This window comes from Hylobates moloch, unplaced genomic scaffold, assembly GCF_009828535.3.
Source record: "Hylobates moloch isolate HMO894 unplaced genomic scaffold, HMol_V3 SCAFFOLD_5, whole genome shotgun sequence".
NCBI classification, from domain to species: domain Eukaryota; kingdom Metazoa; phylum Chordata; class Mammalia; order Primates; family Hylobatidae; genus Hylobates; species Hylobates moloch.
The window spans coordinates 64,696,710-64,712,847 of record NW_026652280.1 but is presented as its reverse complement, the minus strand read 5'-3'; the positions used below and the strand labels follow the sequence as shown (position 1 = coordinate 64,712,847).

Here is a 16,138-nt window from a genome sequence, read left to right as displayed (position 1 = left end):
TTTTGCTGTCTCTTTATCTGTGTAGACAGCAAGCACTGTTAAATACGAGGATGTCTTTTCCAATCCACGAGAGTGGTATTGCACAGAGAAGCCCAGTGATGGACAAGCTGGCTCATAGTTTAGAACGTTTCTGATTACTAATGAGTATATGCGACTGTGACCACGCAGGTCAGCCTCACCTACTAAAAGCTGTAATTAATTTGAGGTGGAAATATTTGCATAATGGTTTTTCAGATTCTGTTAGTAAAACAAAAACCATCATAATAGACCTTAAATTATGTGGCCACTGCTTATTTAACCTTCTCTTTGCATTAGAAAAGGTAGACTTCTGGAGGTCTTAAAACATTTCCTTTTGTGGTCTTTTCAAAGTCTCCTCTAATATCAGCAGTTTTATTTTGCTAATGTGTGTTGAAAGTATCTTAAAAGATGTCATTATAAAGGCATTGGTTTTCTCTGAAATCTCTGTAATATTTTTGCTCCTTATCCATTTGTAGATTTAAACTAAATAATTAGGGAATTGAGACCCATGCCTTTTCCTTAAATGTTGGGATGTAACATAAGAGTAAAGTCACTTTTGAAGACAGGAAACCAGCACAGAAGGCTGTTGATAAGTGTGGGGCTGAAGTGCATGGAGATCCCATTGAAGTCTCACTGCTTGGTTGCAGCAGCCAATCTTGTGCAAACAAACAGCCATTATCCTTTGTACCTTAAAACCATGGTATATTCAGAGCTGCTCAGAAAAGAGCACCTCCTCTAAGAGTGCCTGTGTTAGGGAGGTCATGTCTCAGTTTCTGCTGCTTTCCAAAGTCCGTGGCTGCCACAGGATGTCACCCCAGGTGAGGTCATGGTGCATTGCTGGGGATCTGCAGCAGCAGCAGCTGATATCACCCAGCTTCTCATGGGGACCCTTGCTACATATCATGTTCAGTATCACTCAGGGGATTTAGGAAGCCAGATGTGGACTGAGGCTCATTCTGTCTTTAGAGACTCATGAGGCCGTTTCCAGGAAGAAATTATTCTTTGTGTACATACACATCCCAGATGGTTTGGTGTGCCAATCTGCTTAGTAGTCAAATTCTGCATGGTTCTTTGATTCCTCTGACTCCTGATTTAGGGAGAGAGAACCCAGTGGCAGTGACAAGCGAGCCCTTCATTGGCCATCAAACAGCATCTCATAGAGATTATTTGAATGTGGCTGGCAAACAGCCGCAGTCTTCTGGGCATGGGTAACATCTGTCTTCTATGACCACTGTTCAAAAACAGACTGGTGGCATAGGGTATGCTTGGGGGTGATGCTGTATGATCAGAAGACGCGGGTTCTGGTGGTGTCTGCACTTTCCCTCCCCTGACTTGGGCCCTCTGGACTGCGGGGCTGACGCAGCAGTGCTTGCTTGCTGGGAGCCTGAGCCTCACCCCACCCCACTTCTCTTACAGAATACTCGGCGGAGGAGGCGCAGCAGGTGCTTCACCAGTCAGTGTTCATGTCCACGGTGTCAGCCCACCCTTTTCGGGACATTCCCCTCGGCAGGGAGCAACACTGCAAGCTGCTTCCAGGTGTGGCTGACATCCAGGCCAGCCAAGTGGCACGATGGACTGTGGATGAGGTGAGCGGAGCTGCTGGGGGCCAGGGCTGGGGTGTGCCTGCTGCTGAGAAATAGGCAGAAGGTGCCCACTGACCATTCTTTGATGTCTGGGACAGCGCCCTTTTTCTCTTAGGCATCGATCGCATCTGCCATGTAAACTTTAAAACCCAAATTAGAGGGAGAAGCCAGACACGATTTTGAGGAGATGAGGAAAGCCCGCCACTTGCCCAGATGGTTTTGTACCTCCTCTCTGCAGCTTTATTCCAGTGCCCCCCGAGGCCCAGAGCTATCTGCTGGGGCTAATTCAAGCAGAGGGGCTTAAGCCTCCAATTCCATAGCACAGATTTAATTTGGGCAAGCACAAACGTGCAAGCATCTGAGGCTTGCATCCCAGCCATGTGTGCTCTGGGAAAGATGCCCAGCCCAGGACATCCTGCACCTCAAGGATCCATTTGCCAGTTGCCCTGTGGTCTCGTGGGATCCAGGCACACTCATGGCAGAGCAGGGCCCTGCTGCAGGTTTGCTCATCTAAAGCTACAAGATGAGCAGGCCCACCTTCGCTTCATTTATAAAGTATATTTGGTCACAACATTGTATGAGAAGCTGCACAGAGGGGACAAGTTGAATCAGATTTCAATATAAACATGCCTTACGATATTGGTTATTTTACATTTTATTTTATTTTATTTTATTTTATTTAGAGACAGGGTCTTGCTCTGTTACCCAGGCTGGAGTGTAGTGGCATGATCACAGCTCACTGCAGCATTGAACTCCTGGACTCAAGCCATCCTCCCACCTCAACATCCTGAGTAGGAGGGACTATAGGCATGTGTCACCACACCTAGCTAATTTTTTTTAATTTTGTGGATATGAGGTCTCATTATGTTGCCCATGCTAGTCTCGAACTCCTGGCCTCAAGCAATTCTCCCACCTCAGCCTCCCAAAGCACTGGGATAACGTGCAGGAGCCACCTTTCCTGGCTTCAATATTGGTTATTAATAAGGATCAGTTAAGCCCCATTGCTTTACAATAATGCTGTAGAAATGCTTCATATTTAAAGTGGTATTATTTAAGGAATGTACCACTTACCTGTAATTCCTTTTGATAAAGATACTGTTTTTACTAGTCAGGCCTTAGAGAAAAATTTTTTTTTTTTTTTTTTTGAGACGGAGTCTCGCTCTGTCACCCAGGCTGGAGTGCAGTGGCGCAATCTCGGCTCACTGCAAGCTCCGCCTCCCGGGTTCACGCCATTCTCCTGCCTCAGCCTCTCCGAATAGCTGGGACTACAGGCACCCGCCACCACGCCCGGCTAATTTTTTTGTATTTTTAGTAGAGATGGGGTTTCACCATAGTCTCGATCTCCTGACCTCGTGATCTGCCGACCTCGGCCTCCCAAAGTGCTGGGATTACAAGCGTGAGCCACCGCGCCCAGCCGAGAAAATGTTTTTTAAATGAAGGAAAACCCTGGGTCACTCTGAGGGCAAGATTAGAGCTACAGCTGCAGTTAAATTAGTCACACAATGTTCCTGGAGCACTTACTTCAGTCAACTTAATCTTGGTTTAAGTCTGCCTTCCCAGCCTTGGGCCAAGGAACAGGCAGGCCAAAGCCCACCCAGAAATTGGTGACACTGAGAGTGTCTCCTCTGCACTCTTTCTCGCCGGGCTCATGGCCGCTGGCATCACGGCCCCAGTTCCACTCCCACCTGCGTGTGCAGAGCGACAGAGTCCAGATCGTGAGGAATGTGGTGGAGAAGGCAGAATTCTGGGCATGTCTCTGCCCAGCTTACAACAATCCCTGGCTCCCCCTGGCACCCTTCACATGCCGTGAAGTCCTCCCTTCCTCCCTTCCCTGTCCTGCCATTCTTGCCTTCCCCTCCTGCCCCAGGGAGTCCTACTGCCCGGCCTGTTCTCATACACACACAGTCCCGCCTCCTTCCACTCTGCCCGCTGCCAGCAGCAGCCTGGGGCTCCATGCTCACTTCCACCTCCTGTGGATCCTCGGTCTGAGCCAGAGGTCACTTCTGGCAGGGCACCCACACTCTGGTCTGACCTCGCAGTCACTTGGCATGACATCTTGAGAACCCCTCACTACACTCGGCACCTAGTAGACACCCAGTAAATGTGTGTTGAATAAATGTTGAATGACAAGGAAATCAACTGTGAACTGAATTTTGAAACAGAAGTGGAATGTATCTAATCAGAAACAAGGAAGGGAAGACATTTCAGTTGACGGGGAAACAGAGGAGGTTGCATGGAAGTGAGTTTCACACTTAGTGATGGCAGATGTGCACCATGCCCTGTGCAGGCATTAATCATGATAAACCAGCTATATGAATATAATGACAGTAAGGCAGATACTCACTTTCCCATTTTACTCATGGGGAAGTTGAGATACCCAGAGACAAAGTGACTTGCCTCAGGCCACACAGTCAGAACCAGGCCATGAGCTGACTTCCTGCCCACCATGCTCATTGTGGTCCGGGGCACAGAGGAAAGTGACCCAGGATCGGGAGATGGGCCTGGTGTGAAAGGCCTCAGAGGCCGGGCAGAGAGTGTGCACAGCCCACAGTCTGCTGGACAGAGCTGTTCTTGGTTCTTATGCGGAAAGTCACTTTGTGAAGATGGCGTTTCAGGAAGATGAGAATTGCACAGATCTGTAGAGAATAAGGTGAGAAGAGGCGGAGGAGAAGGAGACACCAGGGAAGTGGAACCATCAGAGCCTAGGCGGGGTGCTGCCAAGAAAAGAACTCAGATTCAACAGACATTTCAAAGGCACAGGCAGTAGCACAGGGAGGTAGATTAGACATAGAAGAAGAAAAAGTGAGATGCGCCAAATGCAATTCCATTTGTAGTCTCGGAGCTAAACGGTTTAGTACTAATTAGGGAAATAATATATGAGGGCTGAAAGACCCAAAGAGTTCATCTGAAAGAATGGGGAAAGAGTGGTGCCATTAGAAGTGAAATTTGGGGCAGAGTCCAGTTTGGGGCCAGGAGGATAACATGGTGACTTCATTATTGGACATGTGACTCACGGTTAGCAGTCCCTGTGAATCACAGTAGTGGATATAGAGATGTCCCAGTGGACATAAACTCAAGATGGGTGTCCTTAAAGGCTGCAGGCAGAGGGTACCAAGGCGCATTTCCCAAGGGTGTGAGTGTCCAGAGATAGGGTGAGGACAGGTCGGCAGGGCCCCAGTTAGAAAGAGGAAAGAGGGGCTGCAACGGGGCACTGATTTCCAGGGAGTCCCTGGAAGCCGGGTGTCAGGGGAAGGTGAAGCCAGAGCGTGTGGTGCAGCAGGACAGGTTTTAAGGCTGGGTTCGTGGAGTTGTGCCTCAGGGAATTTGGAAAAATTGTGTACAGTATATGCATTTTTAATGGATAAGGACCAGAGCTTTTATTAACTTCTCAGGGGTGCCATTATGCAATAAGAATAGACACCACTGTTAGGGACATTAGCAGTGACTAGGAAATGGGAGCTATGATTGGACAGATTTCAAGTGTGGCACTTAACAGAAGCAAAATCACGAGATTGGGAGGTGATTCAAGGGAAGTAGCTGGTCTAGGTGAAAGTGTCATTAGGACAGAGAAGAGCTCAGAAGGAAGACCAGAGAAAGAGAAGCTGTTAGGAAAATGAGAGCCCCGGTCTTTAGTTCTCTGTTGTGGGTACAGGTGGAATCTCAGCCCTTGCTGCTGGGAGAGGCCTTAGAGCCCTTCTAGGTATAAAATATGATCCATGGGAAAGTCTAAGTGCCTCGCATACAATGCTCCTGCACCTGTTGCTTCCATAACCCTGACTTCTGTCAGGGAGGCACTCCAGGGAAAACCATTTTCATTATTCCCTAATGTTGAGCATATCTTAGTCTTGCTGTCTCCCCAACTAGATGCCCTGAGGGCAAGGACAGCATCCTGAATTTCCTTCCATGTCCTCACACACTACAGCACATTTCCCAGTACCAACAAAGGTCCTCAGGAATAATCTCTGAAGGGTTGAAAATGGGGGCTTTGTGATTGCTGTATTTGTATCTGAAAATAAGGGAGCCACTTAGGGGCCCCCAGCGAGTACCTACCCACAGCAGAGTGTGGGGCTGCTTAGAGAAGCCACAATAAAAATGATGAGCATGGCAGCAATGATGTGAAAGGCAGTTCAGGGCTGAGCTGGACTGGTGGGGGCTCAGGGGTGCTTTTGCACTTTGTCAGCACTGGGCATTTCGGAGAGGAGCCTCCACAGCCAGGGATGGGGCGTGTTGGAATGAACTGGGCTTCCTTCGGGAAGACTTAAAACAGGGTGTCTGCAGCAGAAGATGAAGTGAAAGCACAGCCTCTTTATCTGCCTTCCTGGCCTGGGAGGAAGACCTCTGCTGTGCTTATGCCACCTGTGAAGAGAGGCTAGCACAGGGCCTTCGTAACACTCCACAGAGCTGTGAGCTGCCTCTTAACTCCTTTGTTACTATGACTGTCTCTCTTAGAGCAGTGTTTTTCAAAGTGCAGGTAGGCTTTGAAGTCAACTTGGTGGTTATAAAATGAAAGACCAGATGAGATGAGAGCACATCATAGGTTATAAGGATTGTTGCTTTGCTAAATCTTGGTGAGGGATGTGTGTGGGTATGCACACGTGGTAAGCTATGGAGGTGTAAAATATGTGTCTTACTCTGGGTCATGAAAATATCTTGTACAGGAGTATAAGCTTTTATGAGTAGGAACTAATATAGTTTCATATATTTTTATATCTTTTAATCTTTTGCTATCTTATTGCAAAGCATCTTGCACAGAAGAGGTGTTTGACAAAGGTTCGAGTGAGTAGATGAGTTCATGAATGAATAGGCAGGTGGGTTTTATGTAGTCTGTTCCCTGATTCTGCCAGGTATATATGTCTAGGCACACGCAGGGAGGCAAGGCATGATATGTAGTGTGCACATTTACCATCCTAGGTATGACTCAGGTGTGCTTGGTGCACGTATGGGTACTTTTATTTCTCTTATTAAAAAATACGTCTTAAAGCACCACATATAAATTGCCCTAGCCTCAACCAAGTGCTCCCTAAATGTTCATTAACTTTGAAAGATGGCAGTCACTTTAAAAGCAGCCTTTACACAGGGAAGAGTGCTTTTGAAAAATTCGGGGTACTGCTAATAAGCAGAGCAGCCTTATACAATTGGGCCCTTAGGAAAAAAAGGGCAAATAAACTCTGCTGTTAAAAAATAAGACCCAGGCTGGAAACATGGTCCCCAGTGGACGATTCGCCAGTAGAGTCAGGCACATATCTACAGGCTCAGTGAGATAGAGAACACCAGCATTTGGAAAGATTTAAAGCAGCGACAGCCCCATGGAAGAACACGAGTCCTGCTGAGCTCCAGCAATGATGCCAGGGAAAGTAGGTCGTGGGGGAAGTGAGGTCGGCTGGCGGGATGGGCTCCTCTCAGAGCCTGGGCAGTGTCATCCCTCCCAGTCTCCCCAAACTGCTGTCTCATACTTAGAATTAACTTTCTCAGTGTCCTTCCAAAACAAAGCAGGGATTTTAGCTGTAGGACACTGTGTGCCTGAGAATGTGGGAAGTGCCGGTGTGTCAGCGGTCACAGCACTGTGGGGGACACCTCCCAGAGCCAAGGCCAAGGGGAGACACCTGCGTGGCAGCCCCCACGCCACCGGGCGCTGCCCAGAGCCAAAGCCAAGGCCCAGGCCACCCACTGGGCTCCAACAGCATGATCACCCCCTTTGAAAAAGGAGATGACCCCACTGCCATGGCTTCTGTGGATGCAGGGCAAGTGGATGGTCGCTTCCTCTTCCACAGAGGTCATGCCCCTCTGGACAGCTGTCCACATTTTACTACAAACTTGAAGGAAAAAAAACTCTCTCTTTTAAAGGGAGAATGAGAGGGAAACTTATTGATATTACTCTATTCTGTGCTAAAGCTCACCACTTTCATTGAGAAAATCTGTAGAAAAACTTTCTATGGAAGCTCAAAATACAATTTATTTGTAGGGGAAGTAATTACCAACTAATAATACTGAATCAAGGCCTTTGCATATTTTAAAATTCTTGGCCAGAGAAGTCTCCTTAATAGAGTTCATAGAACTTGTTCCTTACTTTGGAAAAAGAAAGATAGGCTGAATTGAACGGGAATCTCTTTCCAAAATGGCAGAGCCTTTCAGAGGAGTGTGAAGCCGAGGAGGGTGGCCGGGTGGAGGATGAGGTGCAGGCGGCAGGTGCTGCTTGCGGGCCAGGCAGAGGCCACCACAGGGCAGGGCCACGTCTGCTCTGTTGACTCTATGGTTTAACACATTATTTATTTCCTTTAAAAAAATCCAGTTCATCTTTCAGACATTGACAATGATTTCTTGGCTAATGATGCTGAGAAGGGAGACTGTGGTCCTTTTTTTGTTTGCCCAGAAAAGGACAGTTTAAGATAGGCAAACCATCACAGCAGAAGTGAACAGTCCTTTGAGCAAGTATGGAAAAGAGACCATGTTTCTAACCAACCACTTCTTTCCCTACCAGTGGGGAAACCACTGTCCCTGTGCTGACTTGGCTGTCCCACTGCAGTGAGTGGTTGACAACGGACAAAACATGGGTCGTTAGCTAGTTACTGGTCCCTCGTCTCTATTTCTATTATTTCCTCCTATGACACTCAGCCCTCCTTCCTGTGAAAAAGTGAGCCCAGCAAAAGAACTGGGGCAATGTTGCCCCCCCAGGGGCATTTGGCAATATCTGGGCGTATTTTTGGTTGTTACAACTGAGAAGGGGACTTTCCTACTGGTACCTTGTGAGTAGAGGGCAGGGATCCCGTTAAACATCCCACCCTACCCAGGACAGCCCTCACAGCAAAGAATCACCTGGCCCGAGGTGTCAGTGTTGAGGTTGAGGAACTTGGCTTTACAGCAGTTTCCTGCGCTCATCTGATTCCTGCCTTGCCTAGCCCTGAGGCTCAGCACGAGTCTGTCCAGACCCTGCTGGACCATTTCTCTAGCTTCCTGCCACGCTGTGGTCCTCGGCCCTCAGTGCACACTGGAACCAACTGGAAAGCTCTAAAAATATCTACCCAGTGCTTGGACCCAATCCAACTCCATTAATTTATCATCTGTGTGGCATGAGGTCTGGACTGCGGTCAGCGTGAAAGCTCTGCCGAGGAGTCCAGTGTCCCGTCAGGGTGGAGTGCCAAGGCTCAGGGCTCCCCGCTGCTGTGGAGGAAGTACAGACCCACACCTGGAACCACGTCGCCCTCCCCTCTTCCCGCCACTCCCTGTCTACTCCTCAGCATTGCTCGTGCTGCTCACACCCACCCTTTGGCCCCGTGCTGTCCTGCTTTGGGGTTTGCTGGGATTCTCTATGCCTAGAATTTCTTCCCCGCATGTCCACCCCAAATCGCCATGGTGGAAATACTATGAATCCAACAGTGAACCTCTCATGGACCCCCTTCTTCCTGATGTCCTTCCTGAAGTCCCACCTAAGATTTGTGCAGTCCCTTCCTAACACCCATAGCCTTCCTACCTCTCTCAAGGGTGTTAGCACATTTGATCGCATGTTGTAGTGAGTGATAAGCTTTCCTGTCCTCCCCGTTCCCCTCAATCCTCCACTACTTTTTTTTTTTTTATTATACTTTAGGTTTTAGGGTACATGTGCACAATGTGCAGGTTTGTTACATATGTATCCATGTGCCATGTTGATTTCCTGCACCCATTAGCTCGTCATTTAGCATTAGGTATATCTCCTAATGCTGTCCCTGCCCCCCCCACCCCCACCCCACAACAGTACCCGGAATGTGATGTTCCCCTTCCTGTGTCCATGAGTTCTCATTGTTCAATTCCCACCTATGAGTGAGGACATGCGGTGTTTGGTTTTTTGTCCTTGCGATAGTTTACTGAGAATGATGTTTTCCAGTTTCATCCATGTCCCTACAAAGGACACGAACTCATCATTTTTTATGGCTGCATAGTATTCCATGGTGTATATGTGCCACATTTTCTTAATCCAGGGATCTAGAACTAGAAATACCATTTGACCCAGCCATCCCATTACTGGGTATATACCCAAAGGAGTATAAATCATGCTGCTATAAAGACACATGCACACGTATGTTTATTGCGGCACTATTCACAATAGCAAAGACTTGGAACCAACCCAAATGTCCAACAACAATAGACTGGATTAAGAATCCTCCACTACTAATCAAATCAACTCATTGAAAATTCAAGCACAACCAGCTCCCAGGGCAGCTCTACCAGCAGCCAGCATGAGGCCTCACACATAGACAGGGTTGGAGTACATATGGCCAGCAGAGTGGTCTGAGGAATGACGGAGCCAGGCCACCCTCAGTGTCCTGGGCCCCAGCCATCTGCCACCAACAGCACTGCCGCTGCCATCTCCTGCCCCAGTTGCCCTGTCTCTGCAGCTTGACCAGCGGCATTCCACAGCTTTCACTAGCTCCCAGCAAATACTGAGCACATGCTCTACATGCTTCCTTCTCACCTAGAACAAGAAAACTGTATTAGCCCAACAAACAGACTTGGCTTCCTCTGCCTGAACTGCCAGAGTGTTGGGTTCTCAGGTGAATTGGCTCATTATACTAAGAGCCGGGGCCAGCAGAGGCACTCACTAGCACGGATGCTCCTGCAGCTTGGAGGTGTACTTGCATGACAACAATATGGCTGGTGTGGAAGGTTTGTTTGTTTGTTTAATCCTTATCACTCCAAACTTTAGATGAAGATTGTAAAATGACTCATGAATGTATTTGCAGTGCCGGGGGTGAGTAAAGCAGACATAGACATGCTGATCACCCCTAAAAAGAAGATATTCTGAACTCTTCACATTTGCACAGACTAATTATAGCTGTGAGACCACAAGGGACAGAGCTCAGGAGGGGTCACAGGTGTCCAGCCCTAGGGTATGCCCTGTGGGAGTTGGCCCTGACTGCTCTGTCACCTGGGATCAGCAAACACCTGGTGCTGTCTCCTGTACTATCAGGGACAGCATCTGCTGACTTCTCCTAGAGAGGCTTGGAGGGAGCCTGTGCTCACAGAGCTCTCTGAGGGTGGGATGTGTTGACACACTGTGCTCTCCAGCCTCGAGAAGCTTCCCCATGAAACCAGGGAGAGGAGAAGGGCCAGCACACATAATTCGGTTGACATAAGAGGCAGAGAGCCAAAAAGAACAAAACAAGCAAGACAGTTCCCCTAGAAGTGTCACCTCCCAAGATTACATTTACTGTTGTACTTCAGCCTGCCTTTCATCCCCTGCTGCGACAGGACTGGAGCTAGCCAGTAGTGCAGACCACCCAGTTGTCATTTCTGTTGTTGGGAGTCTATCCTTTATCAGGTTTGTTCAATCAGCTTCCCAAGGGTATCTATTAGGAACACTCAGTGGCTTCCCAAGCTGATAGCCAGATCTTTGCCTGAGCTCTCTCTTATTAAAAGGATATCTGGGGGCATGTGGGGGCATGATGGGGGGGGGGAAGTTGAAATCAAGAGACTGATTCTCCAGAACTTAGGGCCTAGAGATGGCAAACCTGAATTCCAAAATGTCTCTGCTACTTACCAACCGTATGTGGCCTTGGGTAAGTACTGAACCTCTTTGGGCTTCAGCTTCATCATTTATGTGGGAATTCAGCTCCACATAGATTCTCTGATCTCCTGTGGTTCACTAGGCTCCAGGTAAGGGACTGGGCCACAGAGATGAGCAGGAGAAGGCCTTGCCTTCGGGTCTGCCTTTTAAAGGCAAGTGGGCAGGTCCTCACTCCTGACGGTCGCTGTGATAACTGCTGCACAAGACAACTGGCCTCGCCCTCACTGACCCCATGGGGGAGTCAGGAGAATCAGATGCAGAAGCTGGCAGAATGCCAGAGCTTCACATATAGAGGCTGTTACTGTCATCATTATAACCATAACCCTATGCAGGTCAGCCCAGTAATAAGAGGACAGAAAAAATACTGGTGGCTGGTCTAATTTCTGAGTTGACAAATGCTAATGCAACTAGATAGTTACTATTTAATTCCCAAGAGTTTGAGAGACTTTAAGTGTATTTTATTTAAATGTTGGATTACTACAACCCCCAAATTATTTCAGGTGCATGTATTAAATTAGGCTTTTCATCTTGCACTGTAGGTGGCTGAGTTTGTACAGTCTCTTCTGGGCTGTGAAGAGCATGCCAAGTGCTTTAAGAAAGAGGTAAGAGATGCAAAAATTATAGAAATATAAAAAAAATATATATATATATGTATTTCTTTCTATACTTCTAGACCCAGAAGTGTTTTGCTTTCATTTACTTAAGTGTAAATAAGTACAATTTGGGGGCAGCAAGAGAAAGGAGATCCAGCAGGAATAGAGCCCAACTGTGCAGTGTGAGACCAAGCGGGGTCAGTCTCTGCCTTCACTCTTATATTTTGCTAGGTTTTGGTGCAGAATGCCATGGTGCTTGGTGCATATAGGATGCTCAGTACGTATACTATTTGCTGGAAGAGTAAATGAACAAGATGATTAATTAATACCTATCAATGTCATGAGGCCTCTCCATTGGTGGCTTGAAGCCATTTGCGGGAAGGCAGGAATGCTCCCTTGGGAATGTACCTGGGAAAGAGAGGGGATTTGTCTACTCCAAAGTCAGCATGGGACCCTCCTATCTATCCCTGCCCTGCATTTGCTTCCAGAGAAGCCCCAAATCGTTCTACGGGGTTTCTATCTCCTGCCCCCTCTTGGTTGGGAATGTACTGAACTGCTTCGCATATTTCCTGGAATTAGTATCCATAGCTATAGGGGCCCTGGAAGAGACTGGACCAGCTACAGAATGATGCACATAGTAATCCCAGTGATTTTGTATCAGGGGCTTGCCACGTGCCAGGCGCAGTGCTAAGCATTTTACAACCGTTGTCCTTTGATCTTTGTGACAACTCTACAATGACAGCTTACCAATGAAGAAGCTCAGGCCCAGGAAGTTTAGGCAGAGCAAGAAAAGGGCAAGAAAAGTCGGATTCCAGCTCATATCCATCTGAGAGCTCAGAGCCTCCGTCGCTGCTCTAGAACTTTCCAAGAAAACCACCCTGGTAGAAACTGAAAGGCAGCACATACCTCTCCCTCTCTCAGGTTCAGAGCATGCATGGGTTAAGGGAAGTGCTCACTGAGTTTTGGGTTCTGGACTCCTACGAGCACAGTAGAGGAACTCAGCATCAAGGTCAGATGGCCTCAGTCTGGGTAGCTGCTACATGTGGGGTTCGCCTGGCTCTGCCTGAGCTCAGCATGGCTTGGGCATAGTTGGCCACGCTCACACATACAGTCCACTCTGCAGGTAGTGATGCCCAAGGCCTGCTTTGTCCTCAAGTCTGTCCTCTACGTAGGGGAAGAGGGAATGGCTCTTTGCAGGTTGAGTTGCTTATATTTGGCACTCACTGACCAGTACTGTCACTTTAGGCAGATTGCTGAACACCTCTTATCCCTCCTCTCTGAAATACAGATTTACGAGAGGGGCCCTTAAAGATTAGGATGAGCATGTTTGAAGCACCGAGCCCTGTTCTTGTCCCAAAGTAGGGTCTTAATAAAGGCAGCAGTATATAGCAGAGGGTCTCCTCTGGGCTCCAACAAACCCTGCCAGAAATCCCAACTTTGCCCCTTAGAAGCTGTGTGAACTTGGGCAAGTCATTAAGCTTGCAATTCCAGGTTTCCTCACCTATATTACAGGGTTATCAGGAAGATCAAACCCATGTAATAGATTACTGTAGCTCCATAAATGTTAGCTGTTATCATGACCATCATGACCTTATTCTTAGGACAATGGGCTATTTGGACAGCGATTTTTGCCTGAAAATGCTGGAGCTTAGCCAGGTCAGGGTATGGATGTAGGCTCATTCTCCTCTGCCTTGGGGAAAATGCCTTTTCCGAGGGAAAAGGTGCTTCCTCCTCTAGATGGATGAGTCCTTATCAGACAATATATCATAAATGCACAGGAAGGTTTTAAAAACTTTTTTAAATGTTATAACTTTAAAACCCTACCCCTGGGGTCCCAGGGTAATTCTATCAGTGAGACATTGACACTACAGGATTTTTCTTCTTCTTCTTCTTTCTTCTTCTTCTCCTTCTCCTTCTTCTCCTCCTCCTCCTCCTACTCCTTCTCCTCCTCCTTCTCCTTCTCCTTCTCCTTCTCCTCCTTCTCCTTCTCCTTCCTTCTTCTTCCTTTTTTTTTGTTTTTTTGAGGTGGCGTCTCTATCTGTTGCCCAGGCTGGAATGCAGTGGGATGATCTTGTCTCACTGCAACCTCTGCCTCCCAAGTTCAAGCGATTCTCCTGCCTAGGTAGCTGGGACTACAGGCACATGCCACCATGCCTGGCTAATTTTTGTATTTTCAGTAGAGGTGGAGTTGGGGGGGGGGGTCTCACCATGTTGGCCAGGCTGGTCTCAAACTCATGACCTCAATTGATCTGCCCACCTTGGCCTCCCAAAGTGCTGGGATTACAGACATGAGTCACCATGACTGGCTGGGGTTTGTATTATTAAATTTGAAAAGGTTTAGAACCACAGTTCTAAGTTCGTGGAAGAATGTTTCAATAGAAAACCCTTCCATTCCTGCCTTCTTGGTTCTGGAGCCAGGAGTCATCTGAGTCAGGCAGTGTCAATCAGAGATGATGCAGCAGTCCCAGGAGTTGTGCTGAGGTCACTGGGGCATCCAGAAGCTGGGGAAAGCAGCCTACACGGTGGCCACTGCCATCCTGTGAGTCTCGGGGAAGCTATTACTTTCATGCTGTAATATCTTTTTAATTTAAAAATATTTAATGGTCAAAACAAGATTGAATATATTCAAAGTGTATAATGTGATGATTTGATATACATATACAATGCGTGATGATTACCAAAGTCAAATTCACTCTTTCCATTACCACCCATGTCATACATCAGAGCCCCAGATCTTGTCCATCTAGAGCCAGGAATCATTCTGTGCAAGTTTTGAAATATATTTTTAAAGTTTAATAAATAAAACATTTATTTTATATGTATTTTTGCTTATAATGGTATGTATTCTTTAAAAAATTTAAATTCAGGAAAGTTGAAAGGATTAAATAAAAACTAACCACTATTCTACCATCCAAAGATAATTTCAGTTAACATTTGGTGTAAAGACTTCAAATATTTTAAATATGCATATGTATACATGCAGCCATGCATGTTTAATTGTACAAAGTAAAACTGAAGGCTTTCTCTATCATATACCATGTTCTGTTGTTTACTGATCTACAAAAAAAATTTCTAAATCATTAAATGTTTCATAGAGAGTTGATTTTGGGTGACTGCATAGTAGCCCACTCTGACTATAGTATTATTTACTTCTGATATTATTGGGAACACTGGTTTGCTTTTATTTCAGTATTATAAATAATACTAGCATATACACATTGCACATTATTCTCTTGGGAAAAATTCCTGGAGCTTTACTTGGTTTTAAGGCTCTTGATACAAATTCAAGCCAACCTTTTTAAAAGACAATAGAAATTTAGCCTGGGAACAGTTCGTGTATATTGAATTCGTATTTAACAGCGTGAGCACCTTTGTAATTTAACTTCAAAGTTCTGGAAGAAAGAATTGGAATGAAGCAATGGTTGTGACTAAGCCGAGTGAGAGCTACCGTCATTCTCTCTCACTGGTGAGCTCAACATGGAGGCTATGACAGGTTCCGCGTCACACTCAGAACCTAAGTGTTACTGGTGAGTAAACAAGCTTCCGTGACAAAACATTTTTATTTGTGTCTATTTATGTATTTGCAGCAGATCGATGGCAAAGCCTTCCTGCTTCTGACACAGACGGACATTGTCAAAGTGATGAAGATCAAACTGGGACCAGCACTGAAGATTTACAACTCTATCCTCATGTTCAGGAATTCCCAGGAACTCCCTGAAGAAGATAGTGTCTCAGGCCAAGAAGTCAGGGGATGAATGGGCTCCCTGAACTTCCTCTGGCACCAAGACCTGCGCTCTTTCAGCAATAAAAGTGGAGCACATTAATTTGATGTGAATGTCCCCATGGCCATATCCACATTGAATCTGGACTTTTTAAAGTGTCTGTGATTTGTTTACATGTTTAGAGGATTTTGATGACTGGTCCAGTGCCAGTGACTCAGAGGCTTAGGCCCATCTGTGGGTTTGGTTTACGGACACTGTTATCTTTGGTGGGATCCGTTCAGCTCTAATGTGTTTGCAAGACAGACCAAAGAAGCCCACACATCCACCTTTATTCTTCTCCGTCACCAGAAAAGAAACCATTTTCCATTTTACAAGCATAACACTCTCAAGTGGTAAAATATTAGAAAAGCAGTGTTCATGAATACATCGTTAATGTTGACCAGAACAACATCGAGCTTGGCTCAGATCTGCCATGGAGCACAGCTAGTCTAAGAGCTTGAGGCCTGGTGCTTTCAAAAGACTTCACGTGAGATTTTTGTGTACTTTACTCAGGAAAGTGTGAATCTCTAAAAAATAATAATAATAAGCACATGTTTTCATGATTCATTAATTCTCCTTTTTGTTCCATTAACCATTTCTTGGTTGTGCTCCTAAGGTTTCTTGGAGCCTCCACAAAGGAGTGTG

General features: G+C 46.6%; 1 protein-coding gene across 9 annotated transcripts in view; it reads left to right on the top strand.

Moving 5' to 3' along the window:
- Positions 1 to 15,600, top strand: part of L3MBTL4 (L3MBTL histone methyl-lysine binding protein 4) — a 484,756-nt gene extending 469,156 nt beyond the window's left edge. For all 9 annotated transcript variants that reach the window (XM_058438625.1, XM_032152774.2, XM_058438624.1 and 6 more), the window contains 3 exons: positions 1,435 to 1,604; positions 11,679 to 11,741; positions 15,320 to 15,600. In XM_058438625.1, coding sequence (XP_058294608.1) covers positions 1,435 to 1,604; positions 11,679 to 11,741; positions 15,320 to 15,487 — 401 coding nt within the window. In that variant the 3' untranslated portion in view covers positions 15,488 to 15,600. The remainder of the gene's footprint in view (positions 1 to 1,434; positions 1,605 to 11,678; positions 11,742 to 15,319) is intronic.
- The last annotated feature ends 538 nt before the right edge of the window (positions 15,601 to 16,138 follow it).